Source organism: Rhodofomes roseus (genome assembly GCF_022264815.1).
Source record: "Rhodofomes roseus strain CIRM-BRFM 1785 chromosome Unknown C8Q71scaffold_16, whole genome shotgun sequence".
In the NCBI taxonomy this organism is placed as follows: Eukaryota; Fungi; Basidiomycota; class Agaricomycetes; order Polyporales; family Fomitopsidaceae; genus Rhodofomes; species Rhodofomes roseus.
In genome coordinates this window covers 766,555-790,188 of record NW_025952972.1, presented here as the reverse complement: position 1 = coordinate 790,188, position 23,634 = coordinate 766,555, and the positions used below count along the sequence as shown (strand labels likewise).

General features: G+C 55.5%; 6 protein-coding genes across 6 annotated transcripts; 1 reads left to right on the top strand and 5 right to left on the bottom strand.

The window, feature by feature from the left end:
• Positions 1-72: 72 nt before the first annotated feature.
• C8Q71DRAFT_166338 (glycoside hydrolase superfamily) lies at positions 73-2,721 on the bottom strand. The gene is made up of 15 exons (XM_047916722.1): positions 2,520-2,721; positions 2,303-2,459; positions 2,211-2,245; positions 2,103-2,151; positions 1,965-2,039; positions 1,758-1,900; positions 1,637-1,703; positions 1,513-1,586; positions 1,282-1,455; positions 1,060-1,218; positions 981-997; positions 763-929; positions 528-702; positions 403-472; positions 73-348 (listed from the first exon to the last, which is right to left on the bottom strand). Exons 1-15 carry the CDS (start codon positions 2,586-2,588, stop codon positions 289-291), a joined length of 1,491 nt encoding a protein of 496 aa, XP_047776869.1. The 5' UTR covers positions 2,589-2,721; the 3' UTR covers positions 73-288.
• A 1,019-nt stretch (positions 2,722-3,740) lies between these two features.
• C8Q71DRAFT_166322 (uncharacterized protein) lies at positions 3,741-5,640 on the bottom strand. Its single transcript, XM_047916721.1, has 6 exons — positions 5,556-5,640; positions 5,113-5,502; positions 4,995-5,056; positions 4,730-4,937; positions 4,168-4,661; positions 3,741-4,113 (listed from the first exon to the last, which is right to left on the bottom strand). The coding sequence occupies exons 2-6, from the start codon at positions 5,171-5,173 to the stop codon at positions 3,910-3,912; spliced, it is 1,029 nt and encodes a 342-aa protein (XP_047776868.1). The 5' UTR covers positions 5,174-5,502; positions 5,556-5,640; the 3' UTR covers positions 3,741-3,909.
• Positions 5,641-6,085: 445 nt separating this feature from the next.
• C8Q71DRAFT_711788 (MFS general substrate transporter) lies at positions 6,086-8,683 on the bottom strand (the record flags this gene model as incomplete). The annotated part of the gene is made up of 18 exons (XM_047920825.1): positions 6,086-6,249; positions 6,302-6,402; positions 6,471-6,576; positions 6,651-6,776; positions 6,836-6,888; positions 6,943-6,993; positions 7,063-7,170; positions 7,231-7,331; positions 7,385-7,403; positions 7,466-7,500; positions 7,637-7,702; positions 7,756-7,818; positions 7,873-7,926; positions 7,976-8,032; positions 8,087-8,147; positions 8,201-8,220; positions 8,295-8,423; positions 8,477-8,683. The coding sequence occupies 18 exons, from the start codon at positions 8,681-8,683 to the stop codon at positions 6,086-6,088; spliced, it is 1,521 nt and encodes a 506-aa protein (XP_047776867.1).
• A 678-nt stretch (positions 8,684-9,361) lies between these two features.
• C8Q71DRAFT_166259 (glycosyl-transferase for dystroglycan-domain-containing protein) lies at positions 9,362-11,664 on the top strand. The gene is made up of 6 exons (XM_047916720.1): positions 9,362-10,699; positions 10,762-10,952; positions 11,008-11,155; positions 11,211-11,263; positions 11,320-11,425; positions 11,482-11,664. The coding sequence occupies exons 1-6, from the start codon at positions 9,641-9,643 to the stop codon at positions 11,509-11,511; spliced, it is 1,587 nt and encodes a 528-aa protein (XP_047776866.1). The 5' UTR covers positions 9,362-9,640; the 3' UTR covers positions 11,512-11,664.
• A 4,467-nt stretch (positions 11,665-16,131) lies between these two features.
• C8Q71DRAFT_838553 (uncharacterized protein) lies at positions 16,132-18,140 on the bottom strand. Its single transcript, XM_047926486.1, has 5 exons — positions 17,805-18,140; positions 17,542-17,738; positions 16,853-17,486; positions 16,596-16,798; positions 16,132-16,542 (listed from the first exon to the last, which is right to left on the bottom strand). Exons 1-5 carry the CDS (start codon positions 18,058-18,060, stop codon positions 16,261-16,263), a joined length of 1,572 nt encoding a protein of 523 aa, XP_047776865.1. The 5' UTR covers positions 18,061-18,140; the 3' UTR covers positions 16,132-16,260.
• A 970-nt stretch (positions 18,141-19,110) lies between these two features.
• C8Q71DRAFT_166195 (DUF300-domain-containing protein) lies at positions 19,111-22,561 on the bottom strand. Its single transcript, XM_047916719.1, has 13 exons — positions 22,332-22,561; positions 22,272-22,279; positions 22,131-22,220; positions 22,061-22,076; positions 21,943-22,010; positions 21,765-21,890; positions 21,615-21,713; positions 21,502-21,566; positions 21,366-21,447; positions 21,182-21,308; positions 21,065-21,129; positions 20,481-21,012; positions 19,111-20,420 (listed from the first exon to the last, which is right to left on the bottom strand). Exons 1-13 carry the CDS (start codon positions 22,417-22,419, stop codon positions 19,234-19,236), a joined length of 2,553 nt encoding a protein of 850 aa, XP_047776864.1. The 5' UTR covers positions 22,420-22,561; the 3' UTR covers positions 19,111-19,233.
• Positions 22,562-23,634: the final 1,073 nt, after the last annotated feature.

The following is a 23,634-nucleotide window of genomic DNA, read 5'->3' as shown; positions in this document are numbered from 1 at the left end:
TATGTATAGTACACATCTAGACCAATACTTACCATGCGCTGAGAGGAAACATTGTTAACGTTGTGCCGAGAGGCGTTAAGCGAGCCTCGAACATCATTCCATTGCAACGACCATAAGACCCTGAACTACAACAACAGATGCAACAGGCTGGAGAGCAGTAAGGACCGTCAAGGTCAAACGAGTGAAGGTGTAGTACGCCATCAAGATGCCGTCTGAGGGGCAAGAGGAAACGGAGTCGGTGGATACGAAATGGACGCACTGCATCGCGATAGAAGACGACAACCTAGCTCATTCCGGGGCAGCGTACCACCACAGAGTGGTAACACCGACAGGAAAGGTATACGACGCCTAGATAGACACGCCCTCAGATACATCGCACCCACGACGGAACTGCATACGCACCTGCATGCCCTTGAATTCGATGGTGGCGGCGATGTCAACGGGGTCCCAAGACCCATTGTTGTCATCGTTCCTACATCCCAATGAGCCCACGCATCGAAAGAGGGTGAACAGGGTCAGCCACGTACTGATTCAGCACGACCAGGCTGTACCGCCACCAGTCGGTCGATGAGACACGCTTCGTGACGAAGGCCGATACGACGAGGTTCTGGTTGCCGCCCACGGACACGCCGATGCGCTGGCCGAACGGCCCGCCGGAGTCCCTAGGAAGGATCGCCTTCGACGCCTGCGCGATCGCGTAGACTGCATGTTCGCAGGATCAGTCTCGCTCAATGCGCAGCGGGAGACGGGGACGCTACGCACATTCTTGGTTGACCGACCAGGTACCTCCGCTGTTGATCTGGACGACCCCGCGGCACCCGCCGCCGCCGCAACTGTTCGAGCCGGGCAGCTCAGGTTGCCCAGAGCCGTCCAGGGCGAGGTTCCACATGGCCCCGTTCCGCGACCAGTTGTTCACGGCGCCGATAAAGCTGTAAGGGTATCAGTAGCGGTTCAATGGAGACAAACGGCGCGAGGCAGACATGTTGTTCAGGTACCACTGTGCAATCATATGTGTGTCAGCCACGGGTCGCGGGGCAATATCCGAGGTGGTGCACTGACCTTGATGTCGCTCCACCAGTCACTGCCAATGGTACCGGAGCACTCGGTGAAATATACGTTCTTGTTTGGGTAGGCATTGTAGAACGTCTTCTGGTCGCCAACATTGCCAGCGTAGCAGTGGAAGGAGACGCCGTCGAACGCGCTCCCGGCGTCCTCCATCTAGGAAGGGATCCGCGTCAGCCATCCGTCCGCAGCGCGTAGGGTGGAATCCCGAGAACTCACTAGGGTGACAGGGTACGCTCCCGCGTCGTCCCAGTTGTGCTCATATCCTATGATGAGAGTGCTAGAGAAGCCATTGTTGTTCATGAGCGCCCGGAGCTGGGTACCGAGCTGGCCCTCCCAGTAAGCATCGATGAGGGCGGACGGGTAGGTAGGGTTGCTGTTCTGCGGCTCATTCTGTGTTGATGTGTCACTGAGGCTGTAACTGATCAGGTCAACCTGTCGCTTGCTCACCTGAAGGCTGATCCTCCAAACTGGTATGCCTTTGCTCTGGAAGCCCTGTAAGGCCTTCAGCAGGTAATTCGCATCTGCGTTGCGAGGTCAGCTGCTACAGTGCCCGGGAAGCTTTGGGACATACAGGTGCTAGTGAACGATGTGTAGAACTTTCCGCCGGCGATGGATCCGCCATCTTTCATCCACCCCGGCTGTGAAGAAACATCTTAGCTCGTGGAAGAGACCACCATCGCTTTATCACTCACGGGAGACCAAGGGCAGACATGGATCTTGATACCACTGTTGACAGTACGGATGTCTGCAATCGTCGAGTACAGATAAGACGGCGCGGCATTGATGTTGAAGTCACTGAGCGAGGTGTCGCCGCTCGTGTCGTCGAACGTGTACGCTGGCAACATGATTCATCGTTATCATTACTGATCCGTTATCCACTGGCATGTCAAAGAGCTCACTAGAAGCAGAAAAGTCGGACGCGCCGAGAGGAACTCGCAGGTAGGACATCCCTGCTGCATTCGCGCCATCGGTAGCTATAGAGGACGGGCGGTCGAGTGAGCGTCTTCCATCGATTCTAGGCAAGAAACCGGGCGCACGATCGAATAAATAGTTAATGAGTGACCAGTACTGGCTCGAGTCTTGAGACTAGACGATATAAAGTTTGTGAGATAAGACATCACAATAGGAGGCGAGACGCTACGAGCCTTAAGCTGGCTTAGCAGCTTGGCAGACGAGTCCGCTGGTTAAGACACGTTGTTAACGCGTGGGTACAGACGGTCGAGGTATGCAGACTCACTCAACGCTGCGCCAAAACCAACGATGTCCTGGTAGTAGGTGGTCTCAGCGACCTTGATGTCCGATGTGCCGGTGGGTCCCGGTGTCACAAAGTTGATTGGGTTGGAACCCAGGTTCGTGTAAGTGAAAAGGTCATCCCTTTGCCACGTCGTTGACCACTGAAAGAGAGGATCATGTTTCAATCGGATCTACTCCACTCGTCATGAAAGTAAACTCACGATGTCGTAAATCTGCTGCGAGGCGATGGGCAACGCCAGAGCGAGACTGAAGACCGCCGAACGGAGCATCGCGACGAGAACCTGCGCTGTAGGCCAATTCCTCGGAGAGGGGAGCAGGGCAGAAGCGGACGGCCATGCAGCAACTCCGTACTCATGCCTTTATACGCTCAGTTTCACAGACAGGCGCATGGTATGGGACCAGATGTGATGGCTGATTGAATCCACGTCCCGCAAAACCACAGGAGAATGCTGCATAGTGACGACCGAGGGAGATGAATACGGCAGTCCGTCAAACAGCCTCCGAGCGACACGACGCTGACGGTTGATAGCATACAGCTAGACTTCCAACCTGCTCAACCGCCGGAGGGTGCATGCTGGTCCGAGCCGGATGATCATCATTTGCAGCATGGTCCTGGCATGGTCGCAGCTACGATGATAGGCCAAAGACACCGCCGGAGATCGTCGAGGACCTAGGCCGGGGCACACTGTACCTGTGCAAATGGCACCTCGGGAAGGGTCAGTATTCAGAAGCCTACGTAGAGCAACTAATGCTCTACGCTCGACCATGAGGACGACGTGGCACATGTTATAGCCTACGTTCAATAGGAATGAGAATGCTGTTTGCAAGCAACACGGCCGCTGCACTCACCGGGATTGGGATTCTTGCGTACATCGCCGGAACGTAGGCCGTGTCGCGATGGAGGACGCAACCAGGCACCAGCTGTGCCCACCATGCGGACGACTGCAAACTCGAGGATCGCATCAGGCTAACCACATCAAGGCTCAGTCAGGTCTCGAAGCAGAGGTTGGCTCTCCGGGAAAGCACAATCGTTACGATCAACAACACGGGCGGCGTCGGGCGCGCCTTTGCACATGTGATCCGCACGTGGGCGCGTATCCGCCGACTGAACTTGGTCAGACGGCGGACGCAGAGGCTGAGGTGCAGACGACCAGTTGAGGGACGGTTGAGAGGAATCATTACTGTACCATGATCAGCTTTGTGAATGGGATGGGCGTCGTTTGGCCGGCCGCTCGCGGACACAAGTCAACCTGGGATCGGTGGATGCTAGCCCACGCGGGCACATGCCGTTTTACCCACCATATTCATTGCCCTTGCCGCTCCTATCTCCAGCGAAGAACTGAAGGCCAGGCGTCTTTCATGTGTAGGCCTAGCCGCCCTGCGTTTAAAGACCATCGGGGCCGGTTGGCCTGGAACGTGGTGATTCATACGCCGACTTCGATGAGAAAATTTGGGACAGGCATGCAGTAGGAAGAATTGGAAGTGCATTAATATGATCTGTAGAAGTATATCGTGAGTAGATAAGAAATCGCGAAATAGAATGTGTATATAAGCAACGAAGGGGACCATTGGGGAACCAGTGTCAGTATCTTATCTGCACTCCGGCACAAGATCAGCCACGTTCAGGCCTAGTACCAAGTCGCGTAGGTTGGTGAGACCCCGGACCTCCATGAGCTTTTGCGCATCGGATGATATCGAGCCAAGGTGTGGTAGAAGTGTCGCATTGGGAAGTTCCAGTAGACGTGGATTGACGGTGGGCTCGTCAGGGAACACGTCCAAGCCGACAGCTGACAGCTGTATAGACGCATGGTTAATGCACAGACCACGCAAGCAATGTGACAGACTCACATGCTCGTCCTCGAGAGCACGGATCATCGCCTCCTCGTCCACCACCTTACCTCTTGCTGTATTGATGAGGACGGCTCCCTTCTTCAGCTTGCGGATCATCGCCTCGTCCACCAGGCCCACCGTGTCCTTTCGCAGGGGAACGTGAACGCTGAGCACGTCCGCCATGGCGAGCATCTCGTCCAGGCGACCCGGGCCATAGTACTCGCACCACTCGGGGGCGCCAACGAAAGGTCGACGATTATGGTAGACGACCCGCATGGGGAACGCGTGCACGAGCTCTGCCAAGCGCAAGCCGATGCCGCCCAACCCGAGGATGGCAAGCGTGCGGACAGTGGGGTCGCGTCTACCCTGCGTGACGCGTGATGCGTCGAAGAGACCCGCGCGAAGCTGACGCTCAGCGACCGAGAAGCGGCGCAGAGCGGAAATGATGAGGTAGAGTGCTGTGACTGCCGTCGCGTCGTTGCCAACGCCAGGCGTGTGCGCGACTATGATGCCTAAAATAGACACGCAATTAGACTATTTGCCATTGAGGCCATGGACCGGGGTTGAGAAGAAGCCTTACCTTTCTCCTTGCAGGCGTCAATGTCTATCATGTCGTAGCCAGCTCCCAGGGAAGATATGTACTTGACGCTGGAGGGCAGAGCTTCGATGAACGCGCGTTGCATATGGCTGAAGCCATTCCATTGCCTCAGAATACCGACTGCGCCCTCATACCGTCCTCCGGGCTGCATGCCCTCGATGAGATCCGCGGAGCTCAGTGAGTTCATGACCTAGCCCGTGTTCAGCGCTGTGCAGGGAACACTCGACTGTCAGGCATGGAGGCTTACGAGAACTTCTGCGACGCCTTTGAACAGGGATTCGCATTCCGCAGAGGCAAATTCGAGGTTGCCTGATCGACTGTAAGTCCATGTCCGAGAAACACGGAGACACGAACTGAGCGCTCACCGCATATCACTATCCGGGGAATAGTTGAATCCGTCCTCATTGGTTGCATGTTGAGAACCATGGGGAGTTCAGCGAGGAGAGGAGACGCGTTGAGTGTGTATGTGTGCCGTTGAGCTTGGCCGAGCCTCCCCAGTGTGCCTAGTAGTTATACCTGCTCGAAGCCACTCGTCGGATCCGATACAGGGTTCGCACCGAGATCGCGGAGGGTGAAATGCTGGATTTTCCGATGAAGGCGGGGGTTATCCTTAGTACGTTTTGAAATCGGGCTATAGCTCATATACGCAGATATTGCTCGTCTACTCTGGCGCGCAGCCAGAGATACGATGGTTGCTTCGCTGTCGAGATCCGCGGAGAGATCGTGACTGGATGCCGAGAATTACAATATAGACCCTAGAACGCCCATTTAGCGTGAGCATACTCAAAATAGGCTACGCAACGCTCACCGTCGACTTGTCAGGCACGCGATTCGGTACATGGGCGTTCAATAACCGTTTATGATAGGCTGAAACAAACGGACCAGAGCAAGCGATGCAGCATCATTGCGAATAGACAGGGAAACCGATACCTTCGTGGAGGCACTCTGGCCAAGTCAGTACAGCGGCGATACATCATATTTGGATGTAGAACGGCATTTACCTAGCACCAACAATGGTCCTGGAGATAAATGAATGTGGAGACGTCGGCTTAAAACATCTCCACTGATGCGGAAATGTCCTGGCAATGTCATGCTCGTCCTGAATAATTGAATTCCGGGGGATGATCGCAACCGACATACGACCGCCGACTATTGCATTGTTGTGACATAGCAAGCGAACACCAGGCCACTCACACTCAAGCGGACGCGAGTCGGGGGCGTACGGTGATTGTACGCGTTCATCGCTGCCGAACTGCTGTATAAAGGCAAGGACTGCTGCGCGACGCCGACGGTGAGGTAAGTACCGCAGTGCAGTAGTACAGCGTCATCTCCGCTTTGTCAATACAGGTACCTGAATCCTCGCTTTCGTTCAAGCGCTTGCTCGAACGTAAGGCCTTCCAGCCTTGCCGCTTCCTCGATCCGCTCGCGTCTGGCGCCCTTCAGGTCCTCGAGCTCGTCCCGTTCGAGTTGCTTGTTCTCGTGGATCAACATACGGCGTATAACTATCGCCAAATATTGTGTGAACTAAGCTGTTCGCTGAAATACTCGACCTACCGAACGAAAGGATAGTGCTGAACGACAGACACGCGATCCCGATATACATCGAAGGATGGTAGTCGGGGCCCCATTGCGATTGCCACGTGTACGAGCTTATGCTGCCCCGTAAGAAGAGATTTCTCAGTCGGACGCGGAATTGAATGCCTGCAGGGAAGTAAGGACGCACAGGTTCCCCATATTACCGATGCCATTCACGATGCCGATCGCCGCCGAGCGCTTCGCAGGAGGGCGCGGTATGGCGTTGGCCACCCAGACCGCGGTGAGCGCAAAGCCTGGTCAGGGGATGCTGTGCATTAGCAAATCCGAAGGCGCGGAGACGGAGACGAGGAAGACGTGCCGGAATAACCAGCTGCCATGAGGAACATGCCGAAGTAACGGGCCCCGACGGAAGTCGTGGAGGCGCCTATGATGTATCCCACCAGGACGCCCCACCAAGGCCAGCAGTGATGAAAGAATCTCTCTCCTGTTCTATCTGTCCACAAATGAGTTTGAGTTTGTAAAACCGCGTGGATGTGAGCTCTGCATACGTACCAGCACTCCAGGCATTGATCGCACAGACAATGGTCGCATAGATCCACGGTGGCCTATGTAGAGGAGTGGATAATGATACGGTAGAGCCAGACAACAACTAGACTCACGCGCAGAGCAACAAAGAGACCGTCGTCGAGAAACCAAGAGTGGCCGAGATGCTGGCGCGTTGCATTAGAGTTAGCATAAGCGCGGACGCTGAACTGGGAACCGCTGCCGGTGCCACTCACGTCGGGAAGAAGTTGATGAAGCCGAGCCCGAGCAGTTGCGAACAGTTCATGATAGAAAAGATAGCCACTTTGGGATCCTTGAGCGCCTGCACAAGGCCTGTCCATGCACTAGGATTGGGCCAGGCTCAGCGAACCGCCGGTCTTCATGCGTAGGTGCAAGTCACTCACGTCTCATCCGCGCCATCCTCGTCGGCCTCACCGGTATCTTCTGCAAGACGGACTTGTGCAAGCCTCAGTTCGGCAGGCGTCAGCCAGCGGGTGTTGTGGGGCTGAAACGAAGTGAGCCTCCGAACGGACGATGCGCGAAGAAGCGTTCGCTCACGTAGTCCGGGAGGATGAAGCTTCAAATGGAGATCTCAGTTAATGACCGGCCTTCACGGAAGGAACGGGACAGGCGACTCACATCGCTAGTATTCCGAAACTGATCGAGATCGAACCCTACGGTACATACAGTAAGCGCTCTGATCTACCCCAACAGCGAGTGCCTTTCAGGGTTATACCTCGATGAAGAAGAGCCTGTCGAACATCTCAGGCTCAGTGCGATGCGGATCGGATGTGAAGGGAAATATTTGACAAACCATCGCCATGCAGCTATCCCTCGCTTCCCTTGCATGCCCGAGAGGATTCCGGCAGCCATGAGCTGCCGCGGAATAGATGAGACATCTATCATCGGCGTTCACGGGTGCGACGTACGTTTCCGAAGGCGTTGGAGATGAGGAGACCGCCGTATATGACGGCCGAGCGGAATGCGAGTTCCTAGGAATCCAGTCAGGGGTCACATTAACGCCCAGAGTGTGGACATCTACCCACTTTGCGCGTATACCAGCGGGACAAGAGATACATAGCGCCAGGGTAGAAGGCAGCCTATAACTTGATTGAGTCCTGCTTTCACCGCAGAGTAGACCGGCATGACCTCAGGGAACCCGATAGCAATGCGACACAAGACGATCCCGGCATAATTGCGAGTGATCTTGATCAACCATAGATGAGCTAGGCAATAATTGACATTGTTATGAGCACATACCCCAGTCAACGCACTGGCCAATCCCCAGACTATTACGCATGCGGGAATATAGTACGAAGGGCTGTACTTTTCGCTCAATCCCTCGGTCTGCGCAGGCATGATATTGGATCATACCGAGAGATGCGGTTCAGGATCTATCCAAAGGCGAAGTAGTTAGTCGTCGATACTTTGTCAATAGCCGAACACCATCCAGCGAACATATACTGACCATGTTCGAGGGTATCTGCGCAGGTACATATGATGCGCACAGAACCGCCAGTACGGTTGAGTATTGAATCTGTGTCAGATGTAGATCTTGGGTGAGTCCTTGTAGGCGCGCCGAGGAAACCGCACTTCGCTGTCAGGCACTAGTGAGTTCATATTGCGAATTGAAGCAATCGGAAGTCTTACGTCGATGTAATTCATGATAAAGATGATGATGATAGTCGGCAGGAGCCTAAGATCTAGCTGGCGAACCAGTCTTCGTTCCGCAGCTGGCCTTGCTTCTGCTGAAAGCAGGTCGCTGTCACTGTCGAGTACCGAGCCATTCGAGACCGGCTGTTCAACGACGGAGATCGCCTTCTCGTCAACGCTGACTTCGCGTTCGTTCGCTGTCATCGCGGACACGAAGATATGCGCACAAATGAGGGAGTCGATGTGCGACCCGCGCCGTTCTGAACCTATACACTGGAGCCTGCAGGCGATCTGCAACGGACATCCGACGGGCATGCAGGCCCAATATCGTATCGCGGCCCGCGACTGTCATCCCATTCACCAGAAGTCCTGCGGAGTGAGGTCTATTCTCCGATGATATTCATAGCATTCGAGTACGATTGCGTCGAGGGGGCAAGGTGATGAATCATCTGACACTGGCTCCGTGGTATGCCGGGAAAGCCGCATTCACTTCCCAGCCAGACTTTGAGAGACGACGCAGATCCAGTACGCCGTGAGAGCGTGTAACAATAGCTGGATCTAACTGTAGCAAGCGACAGTTTCTGAGAGACTCGGAACGCGTACGTGCCATGTCACTCACCTTGGTTCATCGTGATTCGTCACGATCCATTGAGTCCTGGAAACACAGACAGCATGCTATCTCGCAGGTTGCTTTACACACACAAGCAAGTGTCGACAAAACTAAGTGAGTTAGCCTAGTGGTCTGCAACAAGAAGTTAGCAAGAAACCAGACTCGCGCGGGGTAGCGTCGAGCGACGGATGTGGCTCTCATCACGTGTAGTGAGATTCAGATCTGCGCAACCGTCGCGCTGGCCGCGCCACCGTCTTTAGTCTCGTACCAACGTTCAACCCCTTGCCCCACTCTGCGTAGCCGTAAGACTCCCAACGGCCGAGATAGAGGCCGTAGTGCACCTGCTAAGTCTGCAAGTGACTCACCAGGACCTCGGGTGTCTCTTCTGAGCGGCGAGTGACTTGCGCATCGTTTTATGTATCCCGAAAAATACGCAGAAAAAGCAAGTATCCTATACCTCCTGTCAACACCCAATCTGCTTCGCCCATACTTGGGGTACTCGAAGATCAATTTTCAACAAAGACGATCGAACTCCCTGTTGTAGTGCAGCAATGGACGTCGTCAAGTCTCTCTCCAGGGCTGCCAGGCTATGTCTCGTGGGCTATGTCGCGCTCTCCGTTCTGTTTACGACGAACTACTACTTGCTGTCGCCTTTGCTTGCACACTCTCATTCTGCCCTTTCGTTCCCTGCATCTCCCTGGTCACGCTTCTCCACACCAATCGAGGCAAAGAAGAACGAAGCGGTCCTGAAGCCAAGCGCTGAAACTAGCCTGTCTCTGCCTGTGGACCTCTCTGACGCTCTATGGCCCGAAGACATCTCTGCCTCCGAGGCGCCGCTTTTCTTCCCTGTCTCGGAATTGGTGCAACATCTTGGCATGGACCATGCAACCAGCACACCTGTCCAGGAAGCAACCCTCCTTAGCAAGGCGTTCTCGGGAGCGCTTCATCCAACGCGCATCATCCCATTCTACTACCGCTCGACGGGTTTGGTGGACCCAGACGACGTGACGATCACAACGCTCGTGACGCGCAACAGATTCAAGGTCTTCCGTCAGCTCGTCGAGAGGTATCGCGGCCCGATCTCGGTGACGGTGCATATACCCTTCCCGTCCCATGCTTCACTCGCCTCGCTCGCGCAGACGCACCCGTCCGTCGTAGCGCTGCAGCGCCTGCACGCACTCTACATGTCCTCGCCACTGTTCTCGATGCACGTCGACGTCCACCTCGCGCTTTCGCCCTTCGCCGCGTCTGCGCGTGGCGACGGTGGCGATACCACGGATGAGGACGAGGGCGAGGGTGAAGGAGGGCGTCAATTCAACGTGTGGAGGAACGTTGCGAAGCTCTTTGCCAGAACGGAGTTTGTCATGATGCTGGACGTGGACTTTGCCGTCTGCACGGATTGGCGCGGCGCCTTACGGGAAGCGATCGACCTTGCGAGAAGCACAAACACCCCAAACGGCGAACAAGAGCAGACTTCGAGCACCACTTCCACGAGCGGCGATGTCATGCAACGCCTCAGAGAAGGCCGTGCCGCGCTCGTGGTGCCCGCGTTCGAGTATACGAACCTCGCGGACGGAGTGGACCAGCGAACCTTCCCGACGGACAAAAAAGTGAGTGATATGCTGCACTACCAGACGTTCGTGATATGGCGCTCATTATGATTGTTTTGCAGAGTCTTCTCCGCTTGGCCCAAGCTGACCCGCCGAAAGTCTCCGCGTTCCACGCGATGTGGGCCGCGGGTCACAACAGCACTGACTATATGCGCTACTTCTCCATTCCCCCGGGGAGCGGCGAGATATACCGGGTGGCGGAGTACCAGAGCGCGTACGAGCCGTACGTCATCGTTAGCAAGCGGGTCTCCTGGTCGGTTCCATGGTACGCTCGTCTCCCGGCCATCGCTAATCCAGCCTCGGTCTAGGTGCGACGAACGCTTCACAGGGTATGGCGCGAACAAGGCGGCATGCTTGTTCGAGATGTACCTCAGCGGTGTCTCTTTCTACGTTATGGCAGACCATTTCCTCATCCACCAGACGCATACATATGAGGAGGCGGCACGCCGAGAGGAGGTACGGCTCGTTCAGGAGCCATGCCCGCGTCTTGCTAATGAGAGCGCGAATATAGAGGAAATACAACCGCAAGCTATATGCGGATTTCAAGGAGGAGGCTTGTCTGCGGTGAGTCTTGAGTGCAGGATCATAGGAATAATCTCGAGCTTGGGTGGGATGGACAGGTACTTGTTCCGATACGCCCATGAGGGAGTGTTGCATACGACGCGAGGCTTCAACGTGCAGGAAGAATGCAAGAAGCTCAAAGGCATCGCAAGGATCGCTACCCAGGTGAGTGATGGTCCTCGGTGATCTTCTGCGTGATACCTGTGCTGATGTCCGTGCAGCTCCTAGAACATGAATTGAAGGCAAAATGAGGATGTCAGGCTTCTGGAGACATTTCGTAGGTTCTGTGCAAATCATATCAGTTTGTTCCACTGGTATCGTTCGTCGTGGCATCCTTTCTATGCTTATGCAGACAGCCAAAGCTAGATACGTCACTCCAACGATTTGGCCCGATGCCATGTTCTATTTTGCTTCTTAGGAGGTACGAGATGGAAGCAGCGTAATAGAAGTTCGAATGTAATATTCGCGCAAGCTTCATACATCGGTACTCGGCAATACTGAAGTACTGAAGAGTCATCCGATGGATCAAGTGTAAGTCATGCATGAGCGCTGAGCGATCACCGCCACCTACACAGTCTCGGAATCAGTCCACGGCTACAACAATATTGAGGAGCGCCGACACGTACCGTACGACCACTCAAGGCGAGCGCGCGTTCATTTGCTCTTCGGTGGCTCAGCGCAGCCGCACGCAGGGTAGGTGCAGGAGCCGCCGTTGGCTTGGACGTTGGCGCAGGTAGCTTTGTCCTGTAATTGGGTGAACATCCACGTTCATGGCAGGAAGAGATTGAAGAAACTGGGAGTGTACTCACAGACATGTTTCGAGTGGGGTGTGTAGTCGGCGACTGAGGAGAGACAGACCGAGACATCCTGCTTATATACCGGAGCGGTGAGCTTGTGTACGCGGATGCGTCAACGGATGGACGTGTTATTGACAGGCCCTGATTGGTTCTACGTGGTTATCGAATCAGAACAGCCATACCGGTCATCGTCGCAAATGCGGCGCTGGGCACAGGACGACATATCCTGTACACGCCGAAACCCAACGCGACGCTCGCGGATCTCGACCACGAGATGTACATGTATAATGCCCACGCGATCGCTCTCAATGTACTGCCAGAACAGACAAACGTCAGTTGGTCAGTTGCAAATGCCTGTAGGCGTCACTCAACAGACGCGGATGCCTCTACTTACTGACATTGCCGATCTTAGTCAGACTCACAAAATTACATGGCATACAAAACGAATAAGTGCTACATTTCAATCGCAATGGTCGGATGCGTCACTCTGCCGTCGCCAAGGCTGCCCGTCCTGATGTACATATTGGCGGCCTGAAGTCTACACACAGCACAATCGCACCGAACTCTGAAGAAATGGATTGTACGGTCGTCAGCTAGATCCCAGCCGCGCAGGCAGGCGGCTACGACTCACCTGCATGCAGCTCCATGACCGGCCCCGGCGGGAGCGTCATCTCGTCCTCCAACATCTCGTCGTACATATCCATGTTGTCCGCGTCGACGTCGAAGCGCCACCCGCCGTCTCCCACCCCAGCCGCCGCAGCGCCGGTGGCTTGCGAATCCACATCTGGCAGGCGCTCGAGGCACCTGGAGCTGGCATACTGATACATAAACCCTTGTAGTTAGAGTACAGCCGTGATACATAAACGACTGTGCTCTACAGATGACACCCAATTAGGAATACCGTGATGTATCACAGCTGGAATCTCTCTAGTCTTGTACCACTGGACACGGCTATGCGGGCCTGCGACGTTCGGCCGTAGGCCGAGTCACGTGTGTGGAAAATAGATGTAAATAACGCGCTCCGCGTCGTGTTCTGCACACGCGTCTGCGTATTATCTTCACTGTTTGCGACTCGACTACGCGGTACGACGTCCGTCTGGATCTCGTGGAGCACGGCCGACGTGTTTAATGGTATGCAACTGAGTCAATGCTTGGCAGAAGAACCGGTCTCTGTGTGCCTGCCTCAGACAAGCACCACAATCTTAGTACCTCGCTCCGAGCTGTGGTCCCGATCGAGCACTGCGCCGTCCGTCCCTTCGAAGTAATTGTCGTGTGGAAGAGCAAGGGTGTCATGCTCACGCCCTGGCGAGAACACTGCAGATTTTCGCGAAGGAAAACGTGTATGTGTGCTGCATGCGCGCAGATCTCTCAGGAGTACGAAGTTGTGCAGGACGTGGACGAGCGTCACGAGAGCGAACAGTCGGAGGACAATAACTCCAGGGCGTCGCTGACGAGACGCAAGCGTGTTGAAACGCAAATACGGCGCTGGGGCGCTGGGGAGGTCTTCATCGGTGAGCCCCTTGCGGCGCTTAAGCAACTGTTCGAGGAGGAGAGGTCATTTGACAGAGTGTTCAACACTGTCGCAGGCATAGAGATCTGGGAGATGACGTAGAGGCTGCTCGCGACGCCCCCGTTGATTTCGTGTGCAACATCGGATGTCGAGGACAACAGCGACGACGGGCGCAAGGTCTTCGTCTGCCCGGCGCAGTTCACCACGCTCGTTTTGTAACATGATGATACTCCTCCCTGAATTTTCCACGCTGAGTTTAGCCCGCGGGATGATATATCACTCAATCTGATGCTACCCTTGGACAGCAGGCTTCTCGAATGCTGCAGCTTGAACGCGATGTTTAAGCTCATGCACAAACCACAGCGCCAGTGATAAATGTGTCCGTCGCGTACCAATCTTCTAGTGCACGATGGAGACCAAAGTGTTACCTAGAGCAAAAATCGAAAACAGTACCTCAGTCAAAGCTCCTGGGCGATTTTTTGGCTGAAGGTTGTCACTCAAAGAGACTCAAATCGCCAAACTTGAGCGTCCGAGCGAACGTACAACGTGAGATTACATAAGCAATACCATATGTGGACCATCCGCACCTTTATGCACGTCTTCATGCCGTGCAACCAGCCAAACCGCACCGTGAAGTGCACAGACTTATCAAGGATCAGAAACATTCAATTCTGTAGCAAATTCTCGTTATGTATCGTCGTAGTCCAGCACGACACGAGACGCGCTCTGGAGGGAGAGTCAGGAGGCAAATCACTACTTGCCTTTTATATCCGGAACCCTTCAGGCCCGGTTAGGCAGCGCGTCTTATTGCAGACCAAAAACGAGAGTAACTCTTTTTGGTCAGCAACGGAGACTAGAATCTCTCATACATTACAGATCCCAGCCCAATGTGGCACTTACCGTATATTTGGATTACTAATCATGAGATTTCTCTGCTTCTTGCTGTATTGGGCACCCTGCTGCCTGTCGAAACGGCACGCAACCGTGCATATAGGGGGTAGCAGTCGTTCAATGGGTTGACACGCTCTCGTCAGTGCCCGCGCAATAGATCGCACGCGCCACGTTGACCTTTCCGGGAGCGCGGCACGATGACAGAACCAGGCGCTGGCGGTTCCGTGATATTCATTTGGGGCGGTCGGGGCCGCGTGGCGGGCGCGCTCGGGGCCGCGTGGTGGGCGCAGTCAGGCACAGCATGAGCCGGCAGTCTGGGCCACGTGGCGGGCTCGGGCAGGCTCGGGCACGGCATAAGCCGGCTAGGCGCTGGGCGCCACCGCCAGAGCACCTGCCCGATTTGGCAAGATTGTGGCGTGCGCCCTGCGAAACAGCAAAACAATTATATTCTGGCCTTGGACATAGCAATACCGGAATTTGATGCACATCGAGTTGATTATATAGCTATGAAAACGTTAAGTGAGTACAAAATCGCTCAAGAATCTGCACAGTGTACGCACAAGGTACTGCCGAAGCGAAACGAGGGATCGCTCAGCCAATCAGGAGGCGAATAACGGTCAGCGCAACATTTCGCAACACTCGTTTGGCACTCATAGCGGTTGAATCACTTTGTTTAGTCATAGAGATGAATAATATACACCATAATATCCTTACTCAACTGATACTAAAGTGAGGAATACCGACAAGCAACCGACAGTCGAGGTGTCACGTTCAAACACACTACATTGTACAATAGAAACTGCATACTACAACACCGTCAACATTGGCAGAGGTAACGCCCCATTCTGTCGGTGAGATTTTTTATCATATGTACAGTATTATGTAACAAAGTCATAGCGACCTCTATTCTATCAATACGAAGCCTGCATAACCCTCCATGTCGTGTTTTCGATTGGGAGAGTGGCCCGAAGAGTGAGCGCTAACGCGATCTAACACGATCTGACGCGATCTACCACGATCTACCACGGTATACCACGGTAAATATATATGCAGTGTTGTAAAACACATTTATAACAGCCTCTACTCTATCAGTGCACAGCCTGAATGACCTTCCATGTCAGGTTTCTACTGGGAAGGTGGGCAAATGGTGAGCGCTAACGCGATCTAACGCGATCGAACGCGATCGAACGCAATCGAACGCAATCGACCGCGATCTACTCGCCTCGGCTATACCGAATATGGTAAAAGTCAACAGTGCTGCGTGCACCCCGCCGTGTACAACTGCGTGTTGCCAGCGGTCCAGCCTCGAGTACATAGACCTATAGTACGTAGTCGCGTCAGAACCACGTGCTGCGCGCCATGCCGCTGGCCGTGCGGAACGAAGTGGGCGCATCAAACCCGCCAGGCCCGTGCCAAATATAGGCAGCAACATCGCCTGACGCTTATGTAATGCTACCGCCGCGTACAGCCGCGTACCGCGTGTCGCCAGCAGTCAAGCCACGTACATAGCCATACATAGTCGCGTCAGGACCGCGCACTGCGTGCCGCGTGCAGCGCCGCTGGCTGTGCGGAACGGGACAGGCGCATCAAACCCGCCAGCCTGAGATCTGTGCCAGATATAGTAGGCATAGTATCATGATTAGTGGTGAGTCAGCTGCGCGGTGCGAGCACATGGCTTCGATACATTACAGTAGGGTCTGTAATATATTATGTGATACATTCACAAGCCTCCTCTGTGCTACAGGCGTGCATGTATCACGACCGTACTGTAATTACAGTCCTGTGATGTATCAATATGACCTTTACGCCTGCTCGAGGATGTCCGCGCGCCGGCGGTCCCAAGTGAGGTACAGCCGCGTCGCGGTCATCTGGAGGCAGCTGAGGTTGACGAGGACGTGCTTGTTGCGGAGGCGCGGGAGGTAGGCCGCGGCGAGGTTGCGGAAGGAGGTCTGAGGCGGGATGGACTCCGCAGCAGGCGAGGGGCGGATGAGCCCGAGGGAGAGGCTATTCCGCGAGGGAGGGATGGCTGGGTCTATGAGGAGATGCTCGGTGGCGTCGAGCGTAAAGATGTATACGCCGGATGTCTGTGGAGGAGATGAGGTCAGGGAGGTCAACTCAAAGGCGGATGAAGACTCACCGTGACGACGCCGACGCGTCCGAACTCGTAGGCGAGGTAGACGCTGATGAAGATCGCATTCACTGGGAGCGCGATGTTGACCTCGAGCGCAGCCTCCGCGATGCGGAGTTCCCCGCGTATGACGCGCTCGAAATTCTCGACGAGGAGTAGCCGATTGTCGGCGAGCATGGCCACGAGGTGGCGGCCGCACCGCGAGACGTGAGCTGTAGTAGGGCGTTAGGGAGGGGGAAAGGCGGTAGAGGAGCGATGATACTTACCAGCGACAAAGGACGGGAAGGGAAGTGCGCTCGGCTGTGGCGGCGGGAGAGCTTGCGCTTTAAGAGGGACGATGACCATGGGCGCGTCCCGTCGTTCATGGGACAGCAAAATGCGGGTGATGGCAAAAATCGGCTGCGAGGGGATGCGCATCGCGAGGGTGCCGTTCGAGCGATTGATGATGCGGAGCTCGTGCCAGCCGCAGATGAAGAGGTGATGTGCGCTTACGTCGACGTACGAAATTGTACTGCGTTCATCGCCGTCGCCATCGTTGTGCGTGAACGGCTCCTCCGCATCGCGGATCGTCTGTGTGAGTGTCGCGGAGGGGATGTCCCATAAGTAGGCGGTGTCCATGGACATGACAATCAATGTAGGGTATGAGAATCGGTATGCAAATGTCGGCTGGGTGGTTGTCAGAAGCGCCCAGGGCTTGAGGTGTCCGTGAGAGGTGTTACTGTAGCGTGCTTCGGCGAAGAGTGAGGCGACGCGTTGAGGGCTGTCGGGGCTCGCGTTCGGAGGAGTTTGCGAAGGATGGAAGTCGGCGGCGAGACGCCAGACTTCTTTATCGCTATCGAAGCGGTCAAATATGAGGTAGCCGTTCTCATATTCGAGGTGTGCATGCGTCCGCACGTAGTTCTGCGCGTTCACGATGATATCAGTAGCGTGTGGAACGGACGAGGTAGATGCTTACCTCAGGTAATGTCCACAAGATTTCGCCGGATATCAGGTCAGTAACGATGATGCCACCAGTCTCGTGAGAGGTAAATAACAGCCCGCGTTCTTCGTCCACCTTGATGCGATGTACATCTGCATTCTGTACGCAGTAGGTCCTGGGAGTGGCTGATCCCTGGCCGACCCAATTGCGGTTCAAGTCAAGGCATAGTTGGCCTGCCAATTGAACTGAGTCAGCATTTGGAAAAGAGATGCGCTGAGAGCTGATCGCATGTCACTTACAGTATTGCTTCCATGATGTTGCATCAGTGAATGGGTAAGTGGGGCTTCTCCGTTCAGCGCGCGGGGGATCGACGCTGTCGAGACCGTCTACATACGCGTGTAGCGAAGCAGCCTGGCGATAGACGAGCTCCTCATTTCCGTGAATGACATTATCGACAAACTTGGAGACCCTGCGGAAGCGATGAAGAGACTGGAGGGGAAGATAAGCGATGATCACGAGCAGGAGCTCGACTGGGAGTTCCTGGAGAGTAGGCATTGTTGACGGTACTCTCTCGTTTCTAACCGTGTTTTTGCAGTAGCAGCACTGGACGTTGTTTGATGACCGGAAAGTCAACTTGTACCGTGTACAAAGTACGGTATCCACTGGCACCGCGCCTATCACAACATTGATCTCCGCTCGGAGCCTGCCGCCTCTGCTTGTAGCAAATTGAAAATTCCACCAGTTCCACTACTTACTAGTACTGGGAGTAGATACTACTGGTGCTGCCGCACTTGACGGTTTGCTACGATAAGATGACCCGGAGAAAGGTCTGTGCGGCCCATAATCTTTTGGTCAAAGTGGAAGTACCGCGCTGTACATCTTGCGTCAAGATCCGCGACTTGACATATTGACGCGTGCTGTGTACTAGTAGGTCCTCTCTCGAGCGCCGCATTCACAACGATGACCGCTACGACCATCCCCATTGGCTTGTGACATGAACCAATCAGGGCCAGAGTATGTCACAACGTTCATACTCTGCGCACAGGTGAGTTCACTGGTACATCATATAAACCGAGCGCATCTCACTCTCACTCCCCAGTCCTCGACTACACTCGAACATCATGTCTGTAAGTGAACTACCAGTAACCCTCTGTGAAGGATCCGGTTGCTGATAACATTATAGGACAAAGCTACCTGCGCTAACGTCCAAGCCAACGGCGGCTCCTGCACCTACCCCGCGTGCGGCTGCGCTGAGCCACCGAAGAACAAGTAACCGTACACGCTCGCCTCTAGCGACCATACCGTACGTCTTCGTCTCTACAGGAACTCAGTGGTTCGTTGACACGCTGGTGCATGGTAAACAGGTCTTGAGCTACGCGCATTCCCGTGGGATGATTCAGCCTTGCCGTCGAGTACATCAGTTACCTGTGTGAAGGCTGCAGGCCTGCGTTGATCTCGTCTATAACCAAGTTGCCTGTGCATCGCTCGTCCTCAGCAGAACAGCACGAATAACACTGTGGGGACGATACAAGCGGCAGTGCCCAAATCCCTCAAATAGTGGTAAATTGACCGAGGATCACTTCGTAAGAAATGATCAACGGGCTAGCGAAGCAGAAAGCTCACAACAACATCATGATCCAACCAAAATCCTGCAATCCCCTGCGGAAACCACGACATAAATATCGTCATAAATCATTAGTAATCAACGTCAGCGTCATGAAGCAATCGTCATGTCATGTCACGTCGTAAATAGTCAGTATCCAACGGCGGTCCAAAAGCACCCGGAGGCGAGAACGGCGTCCTCTGTGTCGGAGTAGAAGGCGACGACGAGCCCTGACCCGCAGCCGGGGCGAGCGGCGCCGGCAGGACGATGGGCGCACCGCGCGGGGTGTACCGAGTGACCCGTCCCGCAGGAATCGGCGGAGGCGAAGTCGGCGACAACGAAGAAACAGGGCCTCCGAGGGAACGTCGCTTGGGCTCCTCAGGACGAGACGACCTCCGTGCGCGCGAGGACGCAAGGCGTCCGGGCGGACTCGACATCCTCCGCGCACGCACCGGCGTGCTACTGGACGCCAACGCCGCGTCTTCCGGGACGCCTTGCAGAGTCACGCCGAGCTCTGTCCTACGCGTCCGCTCCGCCCTATACATCATCATCCCCGGCGACGTCACCACAGGCGACGTCGCCTTCGCGGGCGGGGTGGGTGGCTCTTCGAGCGTGGGTGCCCGCGCCTTGTCGAGCGAGCGCGGGAGGAGCGCAGGCTCCGCGGCGAGGCGCACCTGGGTGCGGTGGGACTGCGAGGACCGCTCGGACGACGGGCCGGTGCTGAGCTGCTCGACGGACGTCGTCGGCTCGGGGAGGTTCGTGAACGCGCGCGCGAGGAAACTGTCGGTGAGGGAGTCGCGTGGCGAGCGCGGGCCGGACGGTCGGCGCGGGAGCGGCTTCGGGCTCTGCGTCTGCACGGTGGCCTGCGAGTCGCGCGAGCGCGTGAAGTCGAGCGGGGTAAGCGACGCGCTAAGGCGCCGGGAGGACTCGCGCGGTGGGGACGCGCGCGGGGGTATCCGGACTTCGCTGGGCGGTGACGGAGGCTCTGGGTCTAGCGCGACTAGGCCATGCAACAATGGAGGAGGCCTGCGCGAACGCTGGCTGTCGCGGTACTCACGGATCGCAGATCGGGGAGGTGGGTCGTCGAGGCTCATCTGGGGGACGTGGTATCCGTGCAGCCTCTTAAACGACTTCGTTGGCGGGTCCTCAGGTGCGGGCTCGTGCTCGGGATCAGGGTCACGGTCGGTGCTGGTGCGCGAGATGCGTGCGTAGACGTCGCGCCACCATGCGCGCGTGCGGGAGTGGGCTTGGGGGCTTTCGTCCTGGCCGACGGGAGCATACGCACCCAGGCTAGGGCGATCCTTGAAGGACTCTGCAAACGAACCGTGAGTATGAGCAGGCCACAGCGACCCGGCGACTAGAGAAGACGTACCTCGCTTGCGATACCCTCTCGCAGTGAGCTCCTTCTCGATCTGGTCCTCCAGCCCATCGCTCTTCTCCCTGATCCTCCTCGAGTGATACCCCATCCCATAAGCGTACTCGTCCCCCATTCCGAGCCACTGTCTCTCGCCCTCCACATGCATCACCCGGTCCACCTCCATCTCCACACCGAGGCTCCCCTTCCTCCCCTTCTCCTTCGGCGTCGTCTCCCCCTTCCCGAGCTCCCACCGTGATTTCCCAAACACGCTCTCATACGCCGCCCCCCTCCTCACCTGCCGATCCGTCTCGTGCCCTCTCGATCTCCGCACCATATACACGCAGCCCTTCCAGAGCTCCACCAGCGTCTCCTTGAAGTTCAATGCGTGCACGAGAGCGCGCCAGCGGGAGAGGCGGGGTGCGGAGGGGTCGCGATAGACGACGTAAGTGTACGCCTTGATGTGGAGGAGCGCGAAAAGCGTCATCTCGACGCATTCCATGATAGCACTGATGCCGGTGGCGACGTTGTCCGCTGTCATGTACTCGGTCTGGAGGAACGCGAGGTCAGGCCGTGAACATGAAGTGTAGCCGAGGACGTACGTCTTTGATTACGTCGAAGGTCTCCAGAATTGAGATGAGGGTAGCCTGCCAAAACGTCAAGAAAACTGATGGCCCATGAGATCCTGCATCCTCCGGTATGGGTGAAGCTCGGCTCACCGACAGCCTTGACAGCAAAGAGCTTCAAGATCGGTTTACGGGGCGCCAGATACTCGGAGATGGGCATGTAGAGCTGAATGAGGCAGTACATAGCTATAGTCACCGAAAGGGACATGACGACCGTGATCTACCGCGTGGGATATGTCAGGCACGAGTCAGGGCGCGCGAGAATGACGGGACTTACGTAGACGTGCCCCCACCCCGGGCCCCACGAATCCTCACAATACAGCCCGATATAGTTGAGGATGACCGCAGCGAGTGTCGTTCTAGGTCGACAGGTTATGTCATTCGAGATATAGAGCATGTCCGACAGTACTCACGTAGGTCTGATGACACAGTACTGCAGCACACCCCACTTCATGAGTTGCAGGAAATACAGGCCGTCCTGATAGTCATTTCAGCATACAACGAAGCAGCACCACGAATAGCATACCTCTGGCTTCCACTTTATGAACTGCATGGGGAACATCCAGTGCGACGGCCGCTCGCCTCGCCTTCGCGCGTTGCGGTCAAACTCCTTGGATAGTCCGACCTGACGTCTCGTTCAGTTACCACACCAACACTCAAATGAAAAGGCACATACTTTGCGAAATACTTCCTTCTGCTCCTCCGGATCATGCGAGAGATAGTTCAACAGAAGGTAAAAGAATGACGTCAAGACGATGGACTCGTAGCAGTCGCGGATGAGCAGCAGCGCGGTGGAGTGGTTCTGTGGGCAGGTGAGAATGTGAAACTCGGCTTCGCAAGACTATGTGACCTACCCAGTAGAGATAGGAGCCAAACGTGATCACAGCATAAATGGGCACCATGAGGAGGATGCGTACGGTATCTGCATGGTGTAAGGAGGGAAGTCGCCGGGGCGCACACATTCAGACTTACATCTCTGCTCCCGTTTCTAGACAAGCCTTTCATTCACAGAATGCGCAATAGAACGGAGAACACAACCCACGTTGGTATACCAGGATAGGTGTTGCCAGATGAGCCAAAAGGAAACAAGTACCGCGACGAGGGTGAACGCGCCCGAAACAATCCATCCGATCTACAGAAACGACGGTAAGGTGTGAGCCAGAGTACCCAGCACAACTCTCACATCATGAGCTGAAAGACCGTCGTCAGTCGCGTTCTCATATACGCATATTGCAGAACGCACTTTTGAGCACTATTGAGCCATTCTGTACCAGTGGAGGCTCCGGTAATGCCGTCTCCATCCAGCATCTCCCATTGACGATGTTAGCCATTGATGGCAATCCCAGACCGACAGAGGAGACCCAGAGTGTTGGCGGAGCGTGGCTGGCCGTGGCCCAGGTAAGGGCTGCTCGACGACGACCGTCGACCTCAGCCTGCGAGAGTCCTGCGAGTCGGAGAGAACGTCGACCGAGCGCGCGTCGAGTGCGGGGATCGGAGCGTGACATGCGCGTTACCTTGTCACCGCGTCGTCGAGGCGGCCCGGCATTCCGACCTGAAACGACTGCATCCTTGTCGGAACAAGTTTGGAACAAGTTGAAAACGGAATACTTACTTGTTCAACCGATGTGGGTCTTTCAGTCGACGCCGACTCAAATCTTCTTCAAAGGCGACCAAATAATAACCCACGGTGTCGGAGAACAGCGAGCGCGTCGGAAAATCGACACGCGAACTATCGGCAGGCGTTTCAAACGGAGAGTCGGCGATGGGCGTTCGGGGTGGTGAAGGGGCGGGCGATGTTCTGTAGGGGTAGTGGGACCACCTGATCACTAACGAATACTGTACTTAACTTAACTATCTGCACGACTCGACTAGAAATGCACGCGCGACCGTCGCGTCGCTCGTCCGTGCCGAACCTTGAAGTGCGCGCGAAGCGAGAGGGGAGAAGCGGGGGGGGGGGGGGGGGTTAAGTTTCGAGGATGATATGAACGACGCGCCCCTCTTTAAATACAAGAAGCGCGAGAGTGATAAAGAACTATGGTGGAGCAGATTGACAGAGACGAAGTGGTAGCATGTTCGAAAGGAAGCGTGACCAGTGAAGAGCAATCGTTCGATGACACATCGTCCCCTTCCGGCCTCGACGGCAGACCTTTGTCTCGGTGCCATGGGGCTGACAGCGACCGAGCGGTGCATTCAAGATACATATCTAAGTACCATCGCAGACTGCACAACGGTGGATTAACATTCTCTCCAAGAACAAGGAGGAATCAAGAGTCATCGTTACAGACATTGCAAGGACGATCACATCGGTTGCGCAGATATTGTTCGGCGCGGAGGGAAACAGAAACAGCATGTTATGAACCTAGACATACCGAGAGCACAGTTGTCACACAAGCGACCATCTTGAACGTGCTCTATTCCCCACAACCCAACAACGTCTGGCATTTAGACTGCAGCGCTCGGAACGGCCACTGCAGCACCCGGGGTGGCCACTGCAGCACTCGGAGCGGCCGCGGCAGTATCTAAGGGAGGATGTCAGAACCAGACAA